General features: G+C 40.4%; 1 protein-coding gene across 1 annotated transcript in view; it reads right to left on the bottom strand.

The window, feature by feature from the left end:
- The window catches only part of NBAS (neuroblastoma amplified sequence), a 359,592-nt gene that overhangs the window by 304,302 nt on the left and 33,070 nt on the right, over positions 1–22,220 (bottom strand). Inside the window, 3 exon segments of the mRNA XM_021087823.1 lie at positions 15,223–15,321; positions 17,079–17,212; positions 19,818–19,951. Of these exon segments, the coding sequence (XP_020943482.1) occupies positions 15,223–15,321; positions 17,079–17,212; positions 19,818–19,951 (367 nt within the window).

Here is a 22,220-nt window from a genome sequence, read left to right as displayed (position 1 = left end):
TCTTCAAAATTGAAAAAAATAAATAAAAGAGCCCTATTTAAAAGAGGAAGAAAAAAAAAAAACACACACACACACACACACCAGCCACCCTCTATGTTTAGGGACACAGTAACCTTTACAAACTACTGGTGAGGCTGGAACAATCATTTTGGAGACTGACAGGACAATACCTAACAATTGCACCCTGCCAACAACCCCCTAAATTGTGTTCGAAGACAACTCTGGAGAAATTCTTCCATAGGCATAATGATCTCTTGGTAAAAGAATACACTTCATGCAGCACTATTTATAATGCAGAAATATAGAAATACTTTAAATGTTTAAAAGGGATAAACAGGAGTCTCCCTTGCAGCTCAGTAGGTTAAGGACCCGACGTTGTCTCTGTAAGGATGTGGGTTCAATCCCTCGCCTCACTCAGTGGGTTAAGGATATAGCGCTGCCTCATGCTCCAGTGTAGGTCACAGAAGCAGCTCAGAACCTGTGTTGCTGTGGCTGTGGTGTAGGCTGGCAGCTGCAGCTCTGATTCGATCCCTGGCCTAGGAACTTCCATATGCCTCAGGAATGGCCCTAAGAAGAAAAAAATAATATTTTTTTTTTTTAAAAAAGGGATGAATTAATAAATCCAGTAATTTGTTCAGGGAAGCATGTACAGTATAAAAATATAAAAATATATATTGGAAGGTTGAGAAACCATGAGAGTAGGTTGCCTCGAAAAAGAGGAAGTAAAGAAAAGGAATGGAATTAGGAAATTTGTTTGTACTATTATCTTTTTTTTCTATATCTGAGTGTATCCATACATATACACACCTTAAGAAAAACAGACAGGAGTTCCCGTCGTGGCGCAGTGGTTAACGAATCCGACTAGGAACCATGAGGTCGCGGGTTCGGTCCCTGCCCTTGCTCAGTGGGTTAACAATCCGGCGTTGCCGTGAGCTGTGATGTAGGTTGCAGACGCGGCTCAGATCCTGCGTTGCTGTGCCTCTGGCGTAGGCCGGTGGCTACAGCTCCGATTGGACCCCTAGCCTGGGAACCTCCATATGCCGCGGAAGCGGCCCAAGAGATAGCAACAACAACAACAAAAGACTAAAAAAAAAAAAAAAGAAAAAAAAAAAAAAGAAAAACAGACAATAATATTTGGTAATCCTGGGTAGTAGGATACTTAGGTATTCATTACATCATTCCCTGTACTTCTATTTTTTTAGCTTAAGACATTAAGATACAGTATCCCAAATTACATATGTAAATTATTCCATAAAGATATAAAGAGATACAGAATTTCTATAATACAAATTAAATTCCGAAGGCTAAAAGACATGATATGTAGGAGTTAAAACCACTTTTCCTTAAAAACATGAGTAGGAGAAAGAGATTAACTTTCCCGATAATCTTCAACCTCAAAATATTGTGGAAAATAGAAAAAAAAAAAAAAAAAAAAAAAAAAAACTGGGGGCTGGGAACCAGGGGCGTGGGGTTCAAATCCCTCTGCAACAAAGTACCATAATCTTATCATATGAGCCCCCTTCATCCCATCGCTATGTACAAACGCAAACTGTGTGCTCAGCAGTGACGAATGTGCAGGGCCAATGAAGAGCTGTTTAATAAAGCGCTCCTAACTCCCAGAATCCATTTGTAGCACCGTGTTTAGCTCTCCCAGGGCATCAGTATCAACCACGGTGTGAGGCTTGGCATGTGTCCTGCCCCCACCCTCCTTTCTCTGATGGCTGTGGACATCTAGTCATACACAGAATGACAACGAGCCCCGTCCACTCCAGGGAAAAGGACAAGCCAACCTGACCACTCCCTTGAGTGAGGCAGAGAAACAGCCTGGCTGTCTGGAGAAGAGGTCAGGAAGGCTTCACATGTAACACCAGGCAAACATTTATCCTTTAAAACAACGTCCTGGACAGATAAAGGCATCAGGTGAAGAGCCTTCCCGGCCAAGGGCGCACGATGTATGCACTGTATGCACGGCGACCTCCATACAGGGTGTGCTGCAGGGTGATGGTGCAGTGAGGGCTTCTGGCCAGTGAAAGACAAGCAGGGATGGCTGGGCAGAAAGTTCAAGGGGTCCTTAACAAAACGAAATGGTTTATCTTGCTCACTTCCCAGGCACATTATCACCGGCTACCTTCTAAACTGCAACAGTTATTTAAATCACGCCTCCATCACTAAATGTCAAGCCACTGGGACACAGAGATTGTGTCTATATCCTTCACACCATTTGCCACAGTTGCTTCACTCAAGAAACATCTATCTGTGCACTGCTGTGTGCAAAGAACAGCAGGTGCACGAAGACAAATAAGACAGAGTCCTTGTCCTTGGTTTAACCTCTCCAGGCTTCAGTTCTCCCACCTGAGAAATGAAGGAGCTGAGACAAACGATGGATGAAATTCTTTTCCAGCTCTGACGTTCTAAGAGGCTAAAACTCAAAGCAGGCATGTAGGTGTCAGACAACAAAAATAAACTATAAGTAATGAGCAAAAAACAAAACCAAACCACCAGAACTGAATTAACTGAGCAGAAGTAAAGGCAGAGGCTAGAGCAGAACAAGGGGCAGTAAGGCCCATCTGAGAAGAGGAAGGTCGGGAGGGATAGCGACCCCCCCACACATCACACCACACTCAATCCGGATGCACTGGGAGAGCTAAACGTGACCCTAGAAATTGATTCCATGAAGAATTATTAATGATTTATTAAGAAAGGCCTTCAAATCTAGTAACTGTTGGAAGACCCTGCCATCTAGTGGCTTAAAACTTCTTAAAGCCAAGGACTTTAATTTGAAATAATAACAGCAAGAAACTCTTGTATATACCCTGTCCCATGACCAATGGGCTTGCTGCATACAACCAACAAAGTAGAGGGAAAAAAAGAAAGAAAAACTACATGTCCCCATGTCCCCAAAGTAAAAGTGTTCAAGACCATGCCTAGCAAAGTAAGAGCTCAAAACTGTTACCTACCACTTCATGGCTAGAAGCCATTCCTCCTTACAGGATCACAGAAATGTTCCCAATTGTAATTAATTTTAATTTGATCTTAAATGTTCTTTCCTACAAAAATTTACTAGTTCAATACAGACAATGTTGTCTGTCACAGAGTTCTGAGACGGCTTTCCTTCCCTCAATCCACAGTTGATGTCAATGACTATCATCAAAAAACCTAATTTCCTCCCAATTATTAGGATGGACTTAGGCAACTTCACTGCAAAAGCACAATATAATACATTCAGCATCCATCTATATGGCTCATTCCATGTCTATTTTGAATCCTGATTTCAGAACCAAATTCTTACCTTCTATTTCAATACCAGTAGTTTAATTTTTTAAGTCTTGCTCAAACTTGTTCTCTCAGAAAAGTCACTCCTATCTCTGAACCCAACTCCACTCTCTGTTGAATTATGCGAACGGTTCCCTGCCAGGTATCCTTGCCAATGGGTCTTCCTATAATGTCTGCTAGACTCGATTCTTATAAAATTATTAATCTTGGCTAGCTAGGGTTTATGAAAATTTCCTAATGCAATTGAACCCAACTGCTGCTCCAGCTGTCAATATAGTGTATCTTTTTACACCTCACTGCCTTGATTCTCACAGAATACATATGACCTTAGGAACTAGAAAGAAAAGATGAGCAATTTTATGGCAATGTAATGGCTATAAAGGCTCACTGATTAGCTTCCAAAAGCATGTCATAGGTCTAAATGGATCCTACACCTTATAAGAGGGAAACAAAATTTACCTGTGCCCTTGAGTAAACCTCTAAGGTAGGAACTTCTCAACACTATCCCCTCCACAAGATAAAATGGAAACATCTGTGGGGTCAAGTGACGTTTCCCTAGACAAGGGTGATGTATTAAGAGACTGTGGCCCCCCGTGTAGTTCACTGCACTCCTTCCCATTCTGTGCACAAGACTGTTTTCCTTCCACTTTGTGCCAGTGAAGTTATCATCCTATCCCCTAAGACCTCATTCACACAATGAACACTTTTGATTCCCCCCCCAAGTACTAGTTATTAATGTGGAATATTCCCTTTATCCCACGAGGGTAAAGGATTCATGTATATAAAATGCTTAATGGATCAGAAGCAAGAGAGCCTACAACTCAACTGGTGTGCAAAAAAAGAGACCACACTAAAAATCTATACAAGAAGAAAAGGCAGAGAACTATATCTCAAGGGAGCAAGAAACAACCCCTCAAAAAAAAGCTAATGATCTGGAGATTATCAGCCTCCATGAAAATGACTTTAGACTTATGATAGTGAAGATGATTCAAGACATTGGAAATAAACTGGAGGTAAATTTTGATGAATTACAGGAAACACTGAGCAAAGAAATACAAGATTTAAAGCTTAAGCAAGCAGAGATGCAAAATACAATAACTCAAAAAATTCATTAGAAGCAGCCAACAGCAAAATACAGAAGGCAGAAAAACGAATAAGCAAGGTGGACAGACTAATGGAAATCACTGATGTGAAACAGAAAAGAGAACAAAGATTGAAAAGAAATTAAGACAATCTAAGAGAACTCTGGGACAACGTTTAATGCACCAACATCCATATTATCGGGGTGCCAGAAAGAGGAGAGAGAGAATTAGGACCAGAAAAAATAGTTGAAGAGATAATAGCCAAAAATTTCTCTAACATGGGAAAGGAATCACTCGCTCAAATCCATGAAGTACAACACATACCATATAAAATAAATCCAAGGAGGAACACCTCGAGACACATATGAACAAACTAACCAAAATTAAAGACAGAGGGAAAATACTGAAAGCAGCTAAGGAAAATAAACAAATAACATACAAGGGAACCCCGAAAAGGTTACTAGCAGATTTTTCAGCAGAAACTATGCAGGCCAGAAGGGAGTGGCATAGTATACTTAATGTGATGAAAGGAGAAAACCTCCAACCAAGATTACTCTACCCAGCAAGGCTCTCATTCAGATTTGAAGGAGAAATCAAAAGCTTTACACACAAGCAAAAGCTAAGAGAATTCAGCAACACTAAACCAGCTTTACAACAAATACTAAAGGAACTTCTCTAGGCAGAAAAGAAAAGGCCACAACCACAAACAAAAATACCACAAATGACAAGGCTCACCAGTACAGGCATATAAACAGTAAAGGTAGGAAATAATCTACACACAAAATGCTACCGAAATCATGAGAAGAGGAGGGTGCAAATGCAGGACACTGGAGATGCACTTGCAACTAGTGTCCAACAACTTAAAACAATATCATATATATACACATATATATACACACACATATACATATATACACACATATATATACACACACGTATATACACATACACACACACACACACACAGAGATCCCTACATCAAAACTTCAGGGTAACTGCAAACCAATAATGTACACTAGACACACACACCAATAGGAAAAAGCAATTCAAATACAATACTAAAGATAGTCATCAAACCACAAGAGGAGAGAACAAGAGAAGAAGCGAGAAAAAAAGAACAAAAGCAAATCCAAAACAGTTTAATAAAGTGGCAATAAGAACATACATATCAATAATCACCTCAAATGTAAATGGATTAAATCCACCAACCAAAAAACATAGACTGGCTGAATAGATGCAAAAAAAAAAAAAAAACCACACACACAACATATTGATGCTGTCTTCAAAAGACCCACTTCACTTCTAGGGACACATACAAATTGAAAGCAAGAGGATGGAAGAAAATATTCCATGCAAACTGGAGTAGCAATACTCCTATCAGACAAAACAGACCTTAAAATAAAGAATATTATAAGAGACAAAGAAGGACATTACATAATGATTGAAGGATCAATCCAAGAAGAAGACATAACAATTGAAAATATATATGCACCCAACATAGGATCACCTCAATATATAAGGCAACTGCTAACAATCTTAAAAGGAGAAATCAACAAAAACACAATAATAGTGGGGGACTTTAACACCCCACTTACACAATGGACAGATCATCCAGACAGAAAAATCAACAAAGAAACACAGACCCTAAATGAAGCATTAGACCAATGAACCTTATAGATATTTATAGGACTTTCCATCCAAAAGCAGAGGACTACACTCTCTTCTCAAGTGCACACAGAATATTCTCTAGGATTGACCACATTCTGGGTCACAAATCAACCCTCAGTAACTTTAAGAAAATTGAAATCATATCAAGCATCTTTTCCGACAACGCTATATGACTGGAAATCAACAAGAAAAAAACTGCAAAAAATACAAAACGCATGGAGATTAAACAACGTGCTACTAAACCAACAATGAATCACTGAAGAAATCAAAGAGGAAATTTAAAAAATACCTAGAAGCAAATGACAAAGACATGACACTCCAAAACCTATGGGATGCAGCAAAAGCAGTGCTAAGAGGAAAGTTTATAGCAATACAAGCCTACCTAACTTGCCCTTATTGCCCCAACCTGCTCAATCCTGCCCAGGAGGTAAATCACCCCTTTGACCAGTGAATCTCATACTTCAGATGCTTAGTGGTCATTCAGGTTATCAGATATGGACTGGGGAGGTACCACAGGGCTGGTGTTCACGTAACCCTTATTTTACTTAATAATGGCCCCAAAAGTGATGCTGGCAACTCAAATATTCTTACTGTGCCTAATTTATAAGTTACACTTTATCATAAATATGTATGTATATATAAGAAAAAAACATAGGTGGATGGGCAATGGGGCCCTACTGTACAGCACAAGGAACTGTGTGTGACTGGATCACTTTGCTACACAACAGAAATTAAAGAAACACTGTAAATCAACGATACTTTAATTTTTAAAATGTAAAAAAATAAAATTTTTAAAAAGAAAAAAACATAGTATCTAAAGGGTTCGGCACAATCTGCAGTTGCATCCACTGAGGGTCTTGGGACACAGGCCCTGCAGATAAGGGAGGCCTACTGTACATAGATAAAGTATTGTATTTGAACTTCTACTTCGTGGTTGTCCTCATTGTGAATGTATGACTCCCAAAAGAGACTGTACACGCCTAGAGGGCAAGCAGTACATCTGTATCTCTACCACCCAGCACAGTCCCCACCTGCACCCAAAGTTTAATGTCCTCCCTGTAAGAACGCAGAGGAGACAGGAGACTCCTCCTAGACGGAATCAGAGTACAATGTAAGCCCAAACTAACACAACAAAGAGAACAGTGAGAACAGAAAAGAGAAAGCAGAAACGTACTGGGGTAGGTGTAGGAAGGAGAACAGAACCAGAATATAAAACAGTCTGGAGAGGATAAAATGCATTCATTAAGCTCTGAGTGAGAATATGTAAAAAGAAAACAGTCAAAAATCAGCAAATCCATAGAGCTTATCCCGAAGCCTCTCAATTAATTTTTGTTTCATATTACCCAATTTACCACCTCAATTTCTCTTCAACAGTGCTCATAGCATCAAGTAAACGATGAATTTCAAAAACCTTGAGTTTGTATGTTCTCAATTTATTCCAACTCCACTCTGGCTGATTTATTTCACATTTATAAAAATCCTTGTGGATGATAAATATCACAGGCCCACATTACTTGAGTAACCAAAAATAAATAAAAATGTGATGAATATTTCAGCTTTTTCATTTGAAAAAGAATGGAAAATATAAACAACCTAGCAAACGCACAATAGGGCATTTACACACACTCCTCGCTTTCTAGCAATTTTCATTCAGAAACCTTAATGCCGTCATCCATCTCCAAGTTGGCTGCTATCAAAAACTGTGTGTGATTGAAGAACCAAGAAGTGGCCCTCCCTCTGATTTCATAATGTATTTACCTTTCCAAAATTTTTATTTTGAGACCACTCCCCCAGAAATACATTTACTTACATCCTAGACCAACGAGTGAAAGCCTAAAACAGTAATGAACATAATCTGATTTAGGACAAATTACTATCATGCAATAACTATTTACTGCATGATTCATTTTAAAGCCATGGTGCCAAGTGAACCCCACTTACCTTCCTGAAATACTGCTAGGAAAAAAGAAGTCTAATATTGAATTTGCAATAAACCAAGACAACGGCATCGTCATTATGAAATAAGCTGAACAAAGCAAAACTATCAGCAAAGGATTGAGATACAAAATAACACTTCTTGGGAGTTCCCATTGTGGCACAGCAGAAACAAATCCAACTAGTATCCATGAGCATGAGAATTCAATCCCTGGCCTTGCTCAGTGGGTCAGGAATCTGGCATTGCCATGAGCTGTGGTATAGCCGACAAGGGTCAGATCCCACGTTGCTGTGGCGTAGGCCAGGAGCTATACCTCCAGTTCAACCCTGAGCTTGCGAACTTCCATATGCCATGGGTAAGGCCCTTTAAAAACAAAAACAAAAACCTTCTTTTACAAGAGACAAGAAAAATAAAATAGAAAAATGTGAGGACTGCAGAAGAATACCAAATAGAAGAGAAAAGGCAAAAGAAACAAATAATTTTTCTTTTCCGCTCAAGAAATTAGTCACTTATCCAAGGAGCCCACACGTAGAGAGGCACCAATCAAGAGACAGAGCTCTCATACTAGATGTTACTGCTCTGAAGGCAACAAATACATGTATGTATGTCTTTGTATTCTGAATTCTAATTGGAAATATAAAATCTATTCATCAAAATAGAAAAAAATTAATGAAATCAATACATATGTATATACAGCAACTCTACACAGGAAAGTGAACAGGCCCGAGTTGCCTGTGGCCTAAACATCGTCTGTGAGTGACTCAGCCTCTAGCACCTCCCAACTGAACTAACGTGCCTCAAAGCATAGCTGATCATGTTTCCTCATCTCAAAAATTTGAGATTCCTCGAGAATAAGAAACCACTTAATCCTCCCAGTCACCTGGCCTCAACCTGCCTTTCCATCACCTGGTCTCCCACCACAGCTATCACCTCCCTCCCCTCTTGCACACACCCTACAATGGCAACCAAGCTACAGCACTTGGAATTTCCCAAAAATACACTGCGACCCCCTGCCTCTTGTCACTGTTCACAATGTCACTTTGTCTGGAACACCCATCACGTGCAGATCATATCCATTCTCCAAAGTGAGTCCTAATGCCACCTGTCACACTACCCTGATCCTTCAAGGAAGTAACATCCCCTGTATCTGGAACCCCATAAAACTATCTGTACTCTTTTAAGGCCCTTACTTCTTGCCAGCTTGCATCCCCGTTATTTATGTACATACACACAAACATACACATTTACATAGAGAAATACACATTCCACATTACCTGTGTGTGTTTGTGTGTGCAGTAGGAGATGTACGATTGACCCTGAACACCGTGGGAATTAGGAGTCGAAAATCTCTGTGTAACTTTACAGTCAGCCCTCCCCATCCATGCATATATGTCCTCCTCAACCAACCACAGATCGTGTATTACTATAGCACGTATTTAATGAAAAATATACGAACAGGTGGGCCGCAAACCCACGTCATTCAAGGGTCAACTGCACACACATGTATATATATAACATATGTGTGTATCATCTATCATTCAAAAATATGAGAACTTGAAGTCAGGAATGTTCTCCATCTTTGCATCTTCCACAAACCTAACACTGTGTGATGAACACAGGCCACAATAAATAAGACAGTAATGAAAATCAGGCCAGTTAACAAATAGACTAGACTTTCCACCTCATCAATCTTCCTAATACAGACAATTCCTCTTACAGAACACATATACTTTTTAAGAGACAATAGATTAATTTATTGAATGTATATAAATGCTGAGAAAGCTATTAATAACCATGCATTAAAACAACAAAATAAGCTGAACAAAATCAAGAAAAGGCCTTAAAAAGAGCAAAAAGCAAACTTTGCTTGAACACAGTATCAAAGAAAACAGGAAGAAATAGGTCACCCCCGACACAAATTAGACCAGCAACTGGAGTCAGGGGTATGATATATGCACTCTCTAGGCTTGGTAAATTCACAGCAGAGAGCTGAGCATGTCAAAGCAGAACACGTTCCGTTCCCTTTCCAGCAGCAAAGTTGAAATTCAAGCCTTAATGTGAAGCTGTGCAAGGAAAATACAAGATCTGAAACATTAAAAAAAAAAACATTAAAAGACCATACTTTATATAAGGAGTTGATAAGGACTAAAAAGCAACACAATTTTCTTATTCTTATAATGTGTTATTTTATAAGCAAAAGAAATATTTAAGAAAATGTAATTATTTGCAGCATGTACAATTACATTCAATTTTATAAAATGTGAAGAACTCTAGAACTCAGCATGTGATAACTCAATTTCATCTAAAGTAAAACAAACGCCTATCATCATTTCAGTTTATTTACTGTATTTAGCATATTCTTTTCTAATTTTTAACTGTTTTTTTGTGTGTGCTTTTTCTTTCTTTTTTTTTTTTTTTTTTTTTTTGCTTTTTAGTGCCACACCTGGGGCATATGGAGGTTCCCAGAGTAGGGGTCTCATCTGAGCTACAGCTGCAGGCCTATACCACAGCCATAGCAATGCCAGATCCAAGCTGTGTCTGTGACCTACACCTCAGCTCACAGCAACGACGGATCCTTAACCCACTGAGTAAGGCCAGGATCAAACCCGCAACCTCATGGCTCCTAGTTGGATTCATTTCCACTGCACCACAACAGGAACCCCAGAATTTTTGGCTGGGTTTTTTTTTTTTTTCTGTCTTTTTTGCTATTTCTTGGGCCGCCCCTGCAGCATATAGAGGTTCCCAGGCTAGGGGTCGAATCGGAGCCATAGCCACCGGCCTACGCCAGAGCCACAGTAACGCGGGATCCGAGCCGCGTCTGCAACCTACACCACAGCTCACGGCAATGCCGGATCGGTAACCCACTGAGCAAGGGCAGGGACCGAACCCGCAACCTCATGGTTCCTAGTCGGATTCGTTAACCACTGCGCCACGACGGGAACTCCTTTAGCTGTTTTAATTGGAACTTTTGAAACTGACTCAAATTGCTTAAGGATATACCAACTGACTCCTCAAGACAAGATCTACACAAATCAAAAGGGAAAAATTAATAGTAGTCTATTTATTCAATCCGATCATTTTCTGAGTATCTACTATGTATTTGATCCTCAAAACAACTAGTGGCTCACTTAATTCTCATTTCAATTCCTTTTTCTCCCTTAAGAGAGATTCTTAAAATGACTACAGAGGACTTCTAGACATGAGAAATAGAAAAACTGAAACTAAAAACACAATGACTAGTTTAAAAAAAAAAGATGAGGCATGGAGAATTAATACATTAGAATATATATCACAAAAAAGTAGCTAGAATACACGGGTGTTTTTTTTTCTTTTTAGCAAAATCACATGCATCACTGTATTTATAACAAATCTCAAAAGTGCTTCAAACCACTTTTTTCATTATGTATAGCTACACAGAAATTAAAATAATCTCTTACTTCCTTTCCCCAACAACAAAGAGGAAAAAAGAATGAGAAAATTAAGGTGAGTTCAGGATACTCAATATCTAGATAAAAGATATTCTGGAGAGAAGAGAAGTAACAGAGGAAGAAATTAAGAAACAGGACTTCTCGTTGTGGCTCAGCAGAAATGAACCCAACTAGTATCCATAAGGATATAGGTTTGATCCCTGGCCTCACTCAGTGGGTTAAGGATCCCACGTTGCTTTGAGCTGTGGTGTAGGTTGCAGACATGGCTCGGGATCCAGAGTTTCTGTGGCTGTGGTGTAGATCAGCAGCTGCAGTTCCAACTCAACCCCTAGCCTGGAAACTTCCATATGCTGCAGGTATGGACATTCAAAGCAAAACAAAACAAAGAATTTTCCCAAAAGTAAGTACCAAAATTGAAGGGCCAGTATTACAGATATAATTTTTTTAAAAGCCCTACTATAAGACATAACAGTCAAGCCTCAGAACACCAAGAGGGAAAAAAATAAAATTTCAGCTTTCAGAGGGGAGGAGGACTAAAAAAACAAACAAAAAAAAAAATGGATTTTATGCTATCTTGACATGAGAATTCTCAAGAGCAACCCTAGAAGATAGAAGACAATCAGGCAATACCCTCAAAATCCTAAGGGAAAACTACTTCTAGCCTACAATTCTATCCAGTCAAATAATCATCAAGAAAAAAACTAAAACTACCTATAGACATACAAGGCTTCAAAAAAATATACTTCACATGTAATCTTTCTTAGGAAGTTACAGAAGGTCATGATTTCCCAAAACAGCCAAAGCAATGTCCTAAAAGAAGCTAAAAGTGAAGTAACTAACTTCCTGGACAGCAAGAAATCAGGTGGAGGAGTCAGTTTTCCAAACCATTTAATACTTGGAACTATGTATGGATACAACTCACAAAGGAAAAGGTAAATTACAAGGGAAATAAAGACAAGTCACTTGCTGGGAAAAGAAATATTTATCAAGCATAAAATCAACCCTAAATCAATATCCAGAATATAGAAAAATGTCAAGACCAAGCACCTAATAAAAAATAAGTAACAGGAGTTCCCGTCGTGGCGCAGTGGTTAACGAATCCGACTAGGAACCATGAGGTTGCGGGTTCGGTCCCTGCCCTTGCTCAGTGGGTTAACGATCCGGCGTTGCCGTGAGCTGTGGTGTAGGTTGCAGACGCGGCTCGGATCCCGCGTTGCTGTGGCTCTGGCGTAGGCCGGTGGCTACAGCTCCGATTCAACCCCTAGCCTGGGAACTTCCATGTGCCGCGGGAGCGGCCCAAGAAATAGCAACAACAACAACAACAACAAAAAAAGACAAAAAAATAAGTAACAGTATAAAAAAGCATTTCAGAGATGAGGCAATATAAATGGCCAATAACATGAAAAGCTTCTCAACCTCTTCAGTAATCAGGGAAATGCTAATTAAAGCTACAATGAAATATTCTTTTACACCTATTAGATCAGCAAATATTAAAAGTCTGACATCATCAAGAGTTCTTATAAGAATGTGGAGCAACAGAAAACCTTCATCCACTGCTGACGGGATTTTAAATTGGTAGAACCACTCTAGAAAACATTTGTATTACCTAGTAAAGTTCAAGATGTATTTACCCAGCAATTCAACAATTTCGCTCCTAGCTATATATCCTACAAAAACTCTGGAACATACATGAGAGGAATACACAATGATTTTTGCCACAGTACTATTTTTATAACCACAAAGATACTGGAAGCAAAGTTCCATCTACAGGAGAAAGGATAAATAAATATGTTGCAATATATTCACAAAATGAAATATCCCAATGGTACTTAAAAATGAATGAACTAGAGCAACATATACCAAAAAGCAAGTCAGAAAGCAAGACTTGTATGTCTTCTGTATGATTCCATTTATATAGTCAAAGAGCAAAACTAAATATAAATAACTGGTAAAACTATAAAGAAAGCAACAGAATGATACACAAAACTCAGGACAGTGTTATTTCTAGGGGGCCGGAGGGGATGGAATCAGCGAAGTATAAATGGGACTTCAGTGTATGTGGTGGGGCAGCATGTACTTTAGTATGAAATTTTCATAGCCACACCATTCCAAACAAAACACTGGGACAGACCTAGGATTAAATAGTGAACAAAAAACCTTGCATACATTTTCAATCAAAAAACTTAAGTTCACTAGTGTTCAGAGAGTTTATAGGGACTTGCCAAAAGAGTATGTCTCAAAATTCAGAACTCAAGCTACTTTGATTCAAAATTTGATATTCTTCCCTTTTAGAGAACCAAAGGGTTAGCTTTGCTAATTTGTAAAATGTGTGTAAATTTCATTCTCAAATAACAAAATTAAAGGGGAGACATCATTGAAAGTAGAAAATGTACAAAGGTGGAGTTCCCGTCGTGGCGCAGTGGTTAACAAATCCGACTAGGAACCATGAGGTTGCGGGTTCGGTCCCTGCCCTTCCTCAGTGGGTTAACGATCCGGCTTTGCCGTGAGCTGTGGTGTAGGTCGCAGACGCGGCTCGGATCCCGCGTTGCTGTGGCTCTGGCGTAGGCCGGTGGCTACAGCTCTGATTCAACCCCTAGCCTGGGAACCTCCATATGCCGTGGGAGCGGCCCAAGAAATAGCAACAACAACAACAACAAAAAAAAAAAGACCAAAAAAAAAAGAAAGAAAATGTACAAAGGTTTAAGTAACCCTCAGAATAGATGGCAAATACATGGAGAAGTGGCAATATACAAAAAAGGATTAAACAGGGACACCTGGTTTTGCTGTGCTTCACTTTATTACACCTCACAGACATTGCAATTTTTTTTTAAACAATTTGAAGGTCTGTGGCAACCTTGCATAAAGCAAGTCTATCAGCGCGATTTTTTTTTTTTAATTGGGCTTTTTAGGGCTGCACCCACGGCATATGGAGGTTCCCAAGCTAGGGGTCAAATAGGAGCTATAGCTGCCGGCCCACACCACAGCCACAGCCACGCCAGATCCGAGCTGCGTCTGTGACCTACATCACAGCTCACAGCAAAGCCAGACCCTTTTAACCACTGAGTGAGGCCAGGGATCAAACCTGCATGCTTATGGATACTAGTTGGGTTCCTTACCACTGACCCATGACAGGAACCCCCAAACCTTTTCACTATCACTGTATTTGTTATGAGGATCTATGATCAATGTTTTATTTTTATTTAGACATGCACTTCTTTTTTAGACAGACTACAGGATAGTGTAACAGACTACAGTATAGTGTAAACACACTCTGATAAGCACTGGGAAACCAAAAAATTCATGTAACTCACTTTACTACAACAGTCCCTTTATTGCGGTGGTCTGAATCTGAATCCACAGTATCTCCAAAGTCTGCCTATAGTTGAAGGAACCAACCATGCAAAAATCGATGCAGCCCTAACTTGAAAAGAAGGAACGGAGCGGTGAAGAACATCCACTGAGGCCCTCTGTGCAAGAAAGGGCCTTTTATATGCACTATGTTATCAATTCTGCCAACAATGCTGGGTGTTACATATTATACTCATTTTACAGATAGGAAAAATAAAGATTCAGAGAACCAAGAGAGAAGACATTCCTTGATGACAACTTCCAATGCTCCATCTGGCTCAGAGAAGCTGTCTGCCAGGCAGATGAGCAGGAACATTCAGAAGAGGACTGTAACAGTATTACAGACATTAAGCTAACTATACACAAGAGAGGAAATGGAGAAGTCAGAATAAAAATCAGAATGGACAACTGCATCTCTTCGAAACTGTGCCGAGACTTCTACATCCACCTAATACTTCACCAAATACGAGGACAAAGGGTTGCTTACCTGTGCCCAGGATGGTAAATAGCTGTGTTGACGCCATGAGGGTAATGACTGCTAAAGCTGAAACAGTGACTCTCTTGATAGCTCTGATTTGTTCCAACACTAAATTCAAGGAGGTAAATAAGAAATAAACATCATTAAGCCACAGTGAGATACCACTAGATACTCATTAAAATGTCTGTAATTAAACAGGTAGACAGCACCAAATAATTTTGCTAAGGCTGTAAAACCACCAGAACTCTGATAACTTGTTAGCAGGAAGACGACTAACCACTTTGGGAAAAGGTCTGGTAATTTCGTAGAAAAACGAACTATATCCACCCTCTGACTCAGCAATTCCACTCAAAGATATTTGATCCAAGAGAAATGAAAGCATGCATCCATGAAGACTTGTATTAAGAATGCTCATAGGAGTTCCCGTCGTGGCGCAGTGGTTAACGTATCCGACTAGGAACCATGAGGTTGCAGGTTCGATCCCTGGCCTCGCTCAGTGGGTTACCAATCCGGCATTGCTGTGAGCTGTGGTGTAGGTCGCAGACGCGGCTCGGATCCCGCATTGCTATAGCTGTGGCATAGGCCGGCGGCTACAGCTCCGATTAGACCCCTAGCCTGGGAACCTCCATATGCCGCAAGAGTGGCCCAAGAAACGGCAAAAAGACAAAAAAAAAAAAAAAAAAAAAACAATAAAAAAGAATGCTCATAGCAGCCTTATTCACAATAGCCCAAAACAGGAAAGTCTGTAGTCCATCAACAGAGGAATAGCTAAACAAACATGAGTGTTAGGACTGAATGTCTGTGACCCCCCATACATTGAATGTTTGTATCTCCCCAAAATTCATATAGTAAGACCCTAATGCCAAAGTGATGTCATTTGGAGGTGGAGTCTGTGGGAGATATTAGGTCATAAGAAAAGAATCCTCATGAATGGGGTTAGTGCCCTTCTAAGAAGAGGCTGGAGAGCTAGCTAGTCCTCTCTCTACCAGGTGAGCATACAAGGAGAAGTTGGCAGTTTGCAACCCGGAAGAGGGCTCCCACCAGAACCTGACCACGTTAGCACTCCAATTCCAGGCTTCCAGCCTCCAGAACTGTCAGATATAAATTTCTGTTGTTGATAAGCTGCCCAGTTTATGGTCTTCTGTCACAGAAACCCAAGCTAAGACAAATGAGATATTCATACAGTGAAACACTCATCAACCATGAACTACTGAGATCTCAAAAATATGCTGAATGAAAGAAGACTTAGACAAGAGTACAAACTCTGAGTCCATGAATGTTAATCACCAGAACAGGCAAAACCTAATCTATGATGGAAAAAAATTATAAACGGGAGTTCCTCTGAGAGTGGGTGTCGGCAAATATACCATGAAGAGGCATGAGGGAACTTTCTAGCATGACAGTAATGTTCTACATTTTGATACGGGTTTCAATTGCAGAAGTGTACACATCTGTCTAACTCAGTGGTTGGTACATTTAAAATCTGTGCATTTCACTGTATACAAATTTTATCTCGAAAAAAAGAAAGCTATAAGCAAATATTGAACCTGAATTCATGAACTTTAATGATATGCATGCTAAAGTATTCAAGCATTGACTCTGAAATCTATTTAAAAAATAGGACTGAGCAATGGCCTGAAAGAGAGATGGATAGAAACATGATACGGCAAGTACAGTGACATGCTACATAGAATTTAAGTGGAGGTATATGAAGGTTCACTATAAAAATTCTTTCAACCTTCCTTAAATATTCGCAATTTTTCATAATAAAATGCTGAAAGACAAAAAAGCACCAAAATTTGACACTAAACCAGACATACAAACATTATTTCAAATAGTACACCCCAAATACAGTGTATGCTTACCTTACAAGGTAGCTTCTAAGTTCTCCTCGGTAATTGATGACCAAGAGTTCTGCAGACCACTGCGCGCTTGCTTTATATTCTAAAAATATCAACCCAGCAATGGCATAGCTCAAATCACCTGCTAAACTGGATGCCTGTAGAAGAGGGGGAAACTAGTTACTCAAACGGTACTTGACAGAAATCAACATATGTGTAACTGAAAGATATGCAAGGCCCTGGCCTTGCCAGATGGTACTTTGGGTAAAATTGCCCTATTGATCTGATACGAAGAAATACGCAAGCCCAAGTGCCTAGAACTAGACCCCTACGTCTACACTAGCCCTCCCAACCACAAGCTGGAACCATAGCAGCCTCTTTAGGTGAGATGTCCAAGTAAGTAAACTTCTGTTCAGACTATACTTCCACTGCAAAATAAGCAAAAAACCATCATTCAGCCTCAAAAATTCTAAGACAGAGTTCAGATATAAGCTCTAATATGTTAATTCCCACCGCTGGCGGGGGGGGGGAGACAGACCTCCCGTCATGACTCAGTGGAAACAAATCTGACGAGCATCCATGGGGACAAAGGTTCAGTCAGTGGCCTTGCTCAGCAGGTTAAGGATCCAGCATTGCCGTGAGCTGTGGTGTAGGTCGAAGATGGGGCCTGGATCTGGAGTTGCTGTGGCTGTGGTATAGGCTGGCAGCTACAGCTCCAATTCGACCCCTGGCCTGGGAACCTCCTTGTGCCACGGGTATGGCCCTAAGTAGACCAAAAAAAAAAAAAAAAAAGATAAGAAAAAAAAGTCTCCAGTTATTTCCATTTGCTTCATCAGGAATTTAAAAGGAAGGACACTTAAAACACTCGATACCGGCATTTTTTCAACAACTAAACAGCAGGCTACATTTACTGTAGATCTGAAGACGTGTGCACCTTAGGCAGCCCACATAATGAAGATTTTCACCCTGGATGTCCTCCCATCATCTAGAACTGCTCAGTGTAACCGTGCGGCCACATGTGGCTACTGAAAACTTGACACGTGGCTAGTCCGAACTGAGATAGGCCATAAACATGCACACCAAACTTCAAAGACTTGGTGTTGAAGAAAGAAAGCGTAAAAATTATTAATGAAATATTTCACAGTCATTTTAACATGTAACGATTTAGGGTATGTTGTAGTAAAATATACATATTAAATAAATTTCCCCTGTTGAACTTGATGCTACTAGAAAATTTTTAATTATACACATTATCACATATTTTGTTCACACTGCACTCCTATCGGACAGTGCTAATCTAGAAAATGGTAATTTAACCTTCCTAGTCTGGTTCCCCAGGACTTCCATAACACGAGCCCAATGGCTCAAATCAAAAACTTATTCAACTTTTTCCACTCACTTCTGAACAAAAATCACTCTATCATTGGTTCTCATCACCAGCTTCCTATTAGGATCAGCTGAAAGACTTCAAACATTATCAATATCAAGGGCCCAATCAGATCAATTAAGTCAAACTCTGTCAGCAGAGCCTGGGCGATCTAGAAATTTTGTTTTTCTTTTCTTTATAAAGCTTTCCCTGTGACTGGAGTTCCCATTGTGGCTCAGCAGAAATGGACCCAACCAGTATCCATGAGGATGCAGGTGCAATGCCTCGCCTCAGTGGGTTAAGGATCCAGCGTTGTCGTGAGCTGTGGTGTAGGTCACAGGTGCAGCTCGGATCTGGAATTGCTGTGGCTGTGGCATAGACCAGCAGCTGTAGCTCCAATTCGACCCTTAGCCTGGGAACTTCCATATGCCTCAAGAGCAGCCCTAAATAAATAAAACTCCCCTGATGATTCTAAGATGCAACCAGAATTAGAACCACTAGTACCTGCGCTTTTATTTTGTTCATTCCAGGAAGGAGGATACAAAGTAAAAAGCACTGAATTCCTAAAAGAGACACTTATTAACTGGATCACTGTTGGAAGTTATTTTACTTCCTACAATTTCAAGCTCCCTAACTATAAAATGAGGAGAATATCTACCCCAGGCACTCAAAGGGTGTTGTGAATATTAAATAAGAATATACATCAAAGTCATTATAAACTACAAAGCACTATACAAATACATGTTATTACTACCATTAATTTTTTTCTCCACTCTCCATTTCAATTTCATCCTTTTAGGGCAACAAATTCAAACTCTTCTCCAGAATGGTTCTTTGACTTCTTTCCTTCACTGGAACTTTATAACAGCTTTCTGAACCTCTATTTAGTGTTTAGTTACTAGCATCTTGTTGCTGTTTTCTTTCTTTTTGCAGCAGTACCTGCAGCATATGGAAGTTCCCAGGCCAGGGATCAAATTTGGAGCTGCAGCCACAGCCTATGCCACACCCACAACAACACCAGGTCTGAGCCACACCTTCGGCATGCAGATCTGACCTATATCACAGCATGCAACAGTGGCAGATTCTTAACCCCTGAACAAGGCCAGGGATCAAACCCTCCCAGAAACAATGTCAGGTCCTTAACCCACTGAGCCATGATGGGACCTCTCACTAGTATCTTTTAATGATGGTAGATTATGTCTGGATAGTGCGCTACAAAATACAAAGAATAAACATTTCATGCAAAGATTTCTAACTAGATCTAAGCATCATAAATGTACATCAGAATAATAATGAATTTAAATTTCCTATCTCCTCACAGGTCATTCATTCAAGTACCTATACACAAAAGGTAGTCCAAAAAAAAAAAAAGTTTTCACTTTAAGGTATGAACGTACCGGGGTAATAACAAAGAGTTCACTTCCCATGAGATCAAACACCCTCACGGTTCCCGTGCTCTCCGCATAAGCCAGCAGGGTACAATCATAGCTCCACGCCACACGTCTCCACTGGGGTTTTGGATCTTTTGGAACTAGAATGAAAAGAAAAGAAGTGCTTTTAATATTACAAAGATAGTTGACACTTGTAGTTACTGCCACTCAAGAACGTATTCAAGTCCTACAACATTTCCTAAAGATCTCGACACTTCTGTTCATGAGAAAAGAACAGTTCCCAGGAAGACACTGCAAGTAAAAGTGGGAAATACAAACCGTAACAAGCCCCATCCCACTTATTTGAGAAGCAAAGTCGGCTAAATGCTGAGCAAGCCCTGTCTGGCAAAGCTCAGGAATGAGATGCGCAAAATACTTATGAAATTAAGAAAGATCAAAAGCATAAAGACTAGGCAGAAAATAATTCCAATGCAATGAGTTTAGATCATCCAAAAGCAAAAAGAAAAAAAAAATGAAAATTTCAATTGAGGTCATTGAAATATGTACATCAAATATAGATGCCAAATGGAGTTCCCATTGTGACTCAGTGGTTAACAAACCCAACTAACATCCATGAGGATGCGGGTTCGACCCCCTGGCCTGGCTCAGTGGGTTAAGGATCCAGCATTGTCGTGAGCTGTGGTGTAGGCCGGAGACGTGGCTCGGGTCCCACGTTGCTGTGGCTGCAGTGTAGGCCGGCAGCTACAGCTCCAATTTGATCCCCAGCCTGGGAACTTCCATATGCCACAGGTGAGGGCCTAAAAAGAAAAAATTATATATGAATATATATGCTGAAGAAATACAAAGTGGGGAGTTCCTTTGTGGTGCAGCAGGTTAAGGATCCAGCCTGTTACTGAAGCAGCTCAGGTTGCTGCTGTGGTGCTGCTTCCACCCAAGGCCCAGAAAGTTCCACATGCTGCAGACATGGCCAAGGAATGAGAGATACCAAGTGGGATCATACTGACACAGTATTAGAGAAAAAAATACACATGTCTATTACGCATGTGAATCAAGAGTTGTTCTCAATCATAAATCCAACACCTGTACTTTCTTCTGTTCCGAATTTTTTGTTAAAACAATAGAAAGGCTACTAACTGCAGAAAAGATGTTGTGAAACTCTAAACGGTGTTAGCTTTGCTCGTTGGCTTCTGTTTCCCCTTATTAGAATCCCAGAAACGAAGAGCCAGGGAGGACCAGTGCCCTCCCCTTCCCAATAAAAATGCCTAAAGGTCAGGAGACGCAGGGTGCCACCACGAGTCAAGGTCGGAACCAAGCCCAGAACCTAAGTGTGCTGCCTGCATGTGCCGTGGGTACCTCATTACAACGCGCTGCCCCCAGGCTCAGCTTGGGTTCAGCCTGAGGATTACTGCCTCAAAGGTTTCCCAGGAACGCCGCCTTTTCTCTCTTCTCTGCTAATATCCCCATTCAGCTTTCATCATCTCCGGCTTAGTCTTTCACAACAGCCTCCCACTGGTCTTCCCACCTTCAGTCTCTTTCTCTCTAATCCTCCCTTAATAGTCCAAAGACATCTTTGTAAAACAGACCACATCCTTCTGCTGCTTTAAAATTCCTGCTGCTTGTTCACTTCCAGCAAAAATCAAGTCTAAACTCCTCCATATACACAAAAGGCCCTTCACAGACGGTCCCACCATGGCTTTCCAGCTTACCTCCCACGCCTTCCTCCATCACACATCTCATGACCCGCTCACAGTACAACCACCTGGCAAACAAACAAAGCAGCACACTCCAGTCCCTGTGTCTCAGGCACACTGCTGCTTCTACCCAGAACGCTCATCTCCAGCGTTACCCAAAGGCTCTTGTTAAAATCACCTATTGAAATAAACTGTCACCTCTTCCTTCTTCGTCAGTCTTCAAAACTGACTGCCCTCCTCTCTGTGCCCTCCTAAATAAAGTGTACAAAAGTGTCTCATAACATTTATCAGATCAGATGTTGTTTCTGTTGATTATTTCCCCCACAAGTCTCTGAGACAATGTCTTCTTCCACATCGCCACCCCAGGACCTGGAGTAGAAAGGGATTAATGCTTCTAAGCCCAAGCCTCTCAGAAAACTCTGTGGTTATAGGGCAATGTAATGGTACAGGTTTACCATACCTCAGAGACTAACACAATTAAACGTTAATGATATAACTGAAGTCTTCTCTCCACCTAAACGAGATACTGCAGAATTTAAACTGCAGAATTTAAACTTCCCTTTTATCTCCTCAATATATGTAAAGCATGTTCTGTGTATGGGAAGAGTGTATCAGATATCAATGAGTTTCTTCACTTTGACTACCTATAAAAAGGTAAAAGCAGGAGTTCCCGTCATGGCTCAGTGGTTAATAAATCCAACTAGGAACCATGAGGTTG

This window comes from Sus scrofa, chromosome 3, assembly GCF_000003025.6.
Source record: "Sus scrofa isolate TJ Tabasco breed Duroc chromosome 3, Sscrofa11.1, whole genome shotgun sequence".
NCBI lineage: Eukaryota > Metazoa > Chordata > Mammalia > Artiodactyla > Suidae > Sus > Sus scrofa.
Note: the sequence above shows the minus strand (reverse complement) of the source record. Positions and strands in the feature narration are given on the sequence as shown.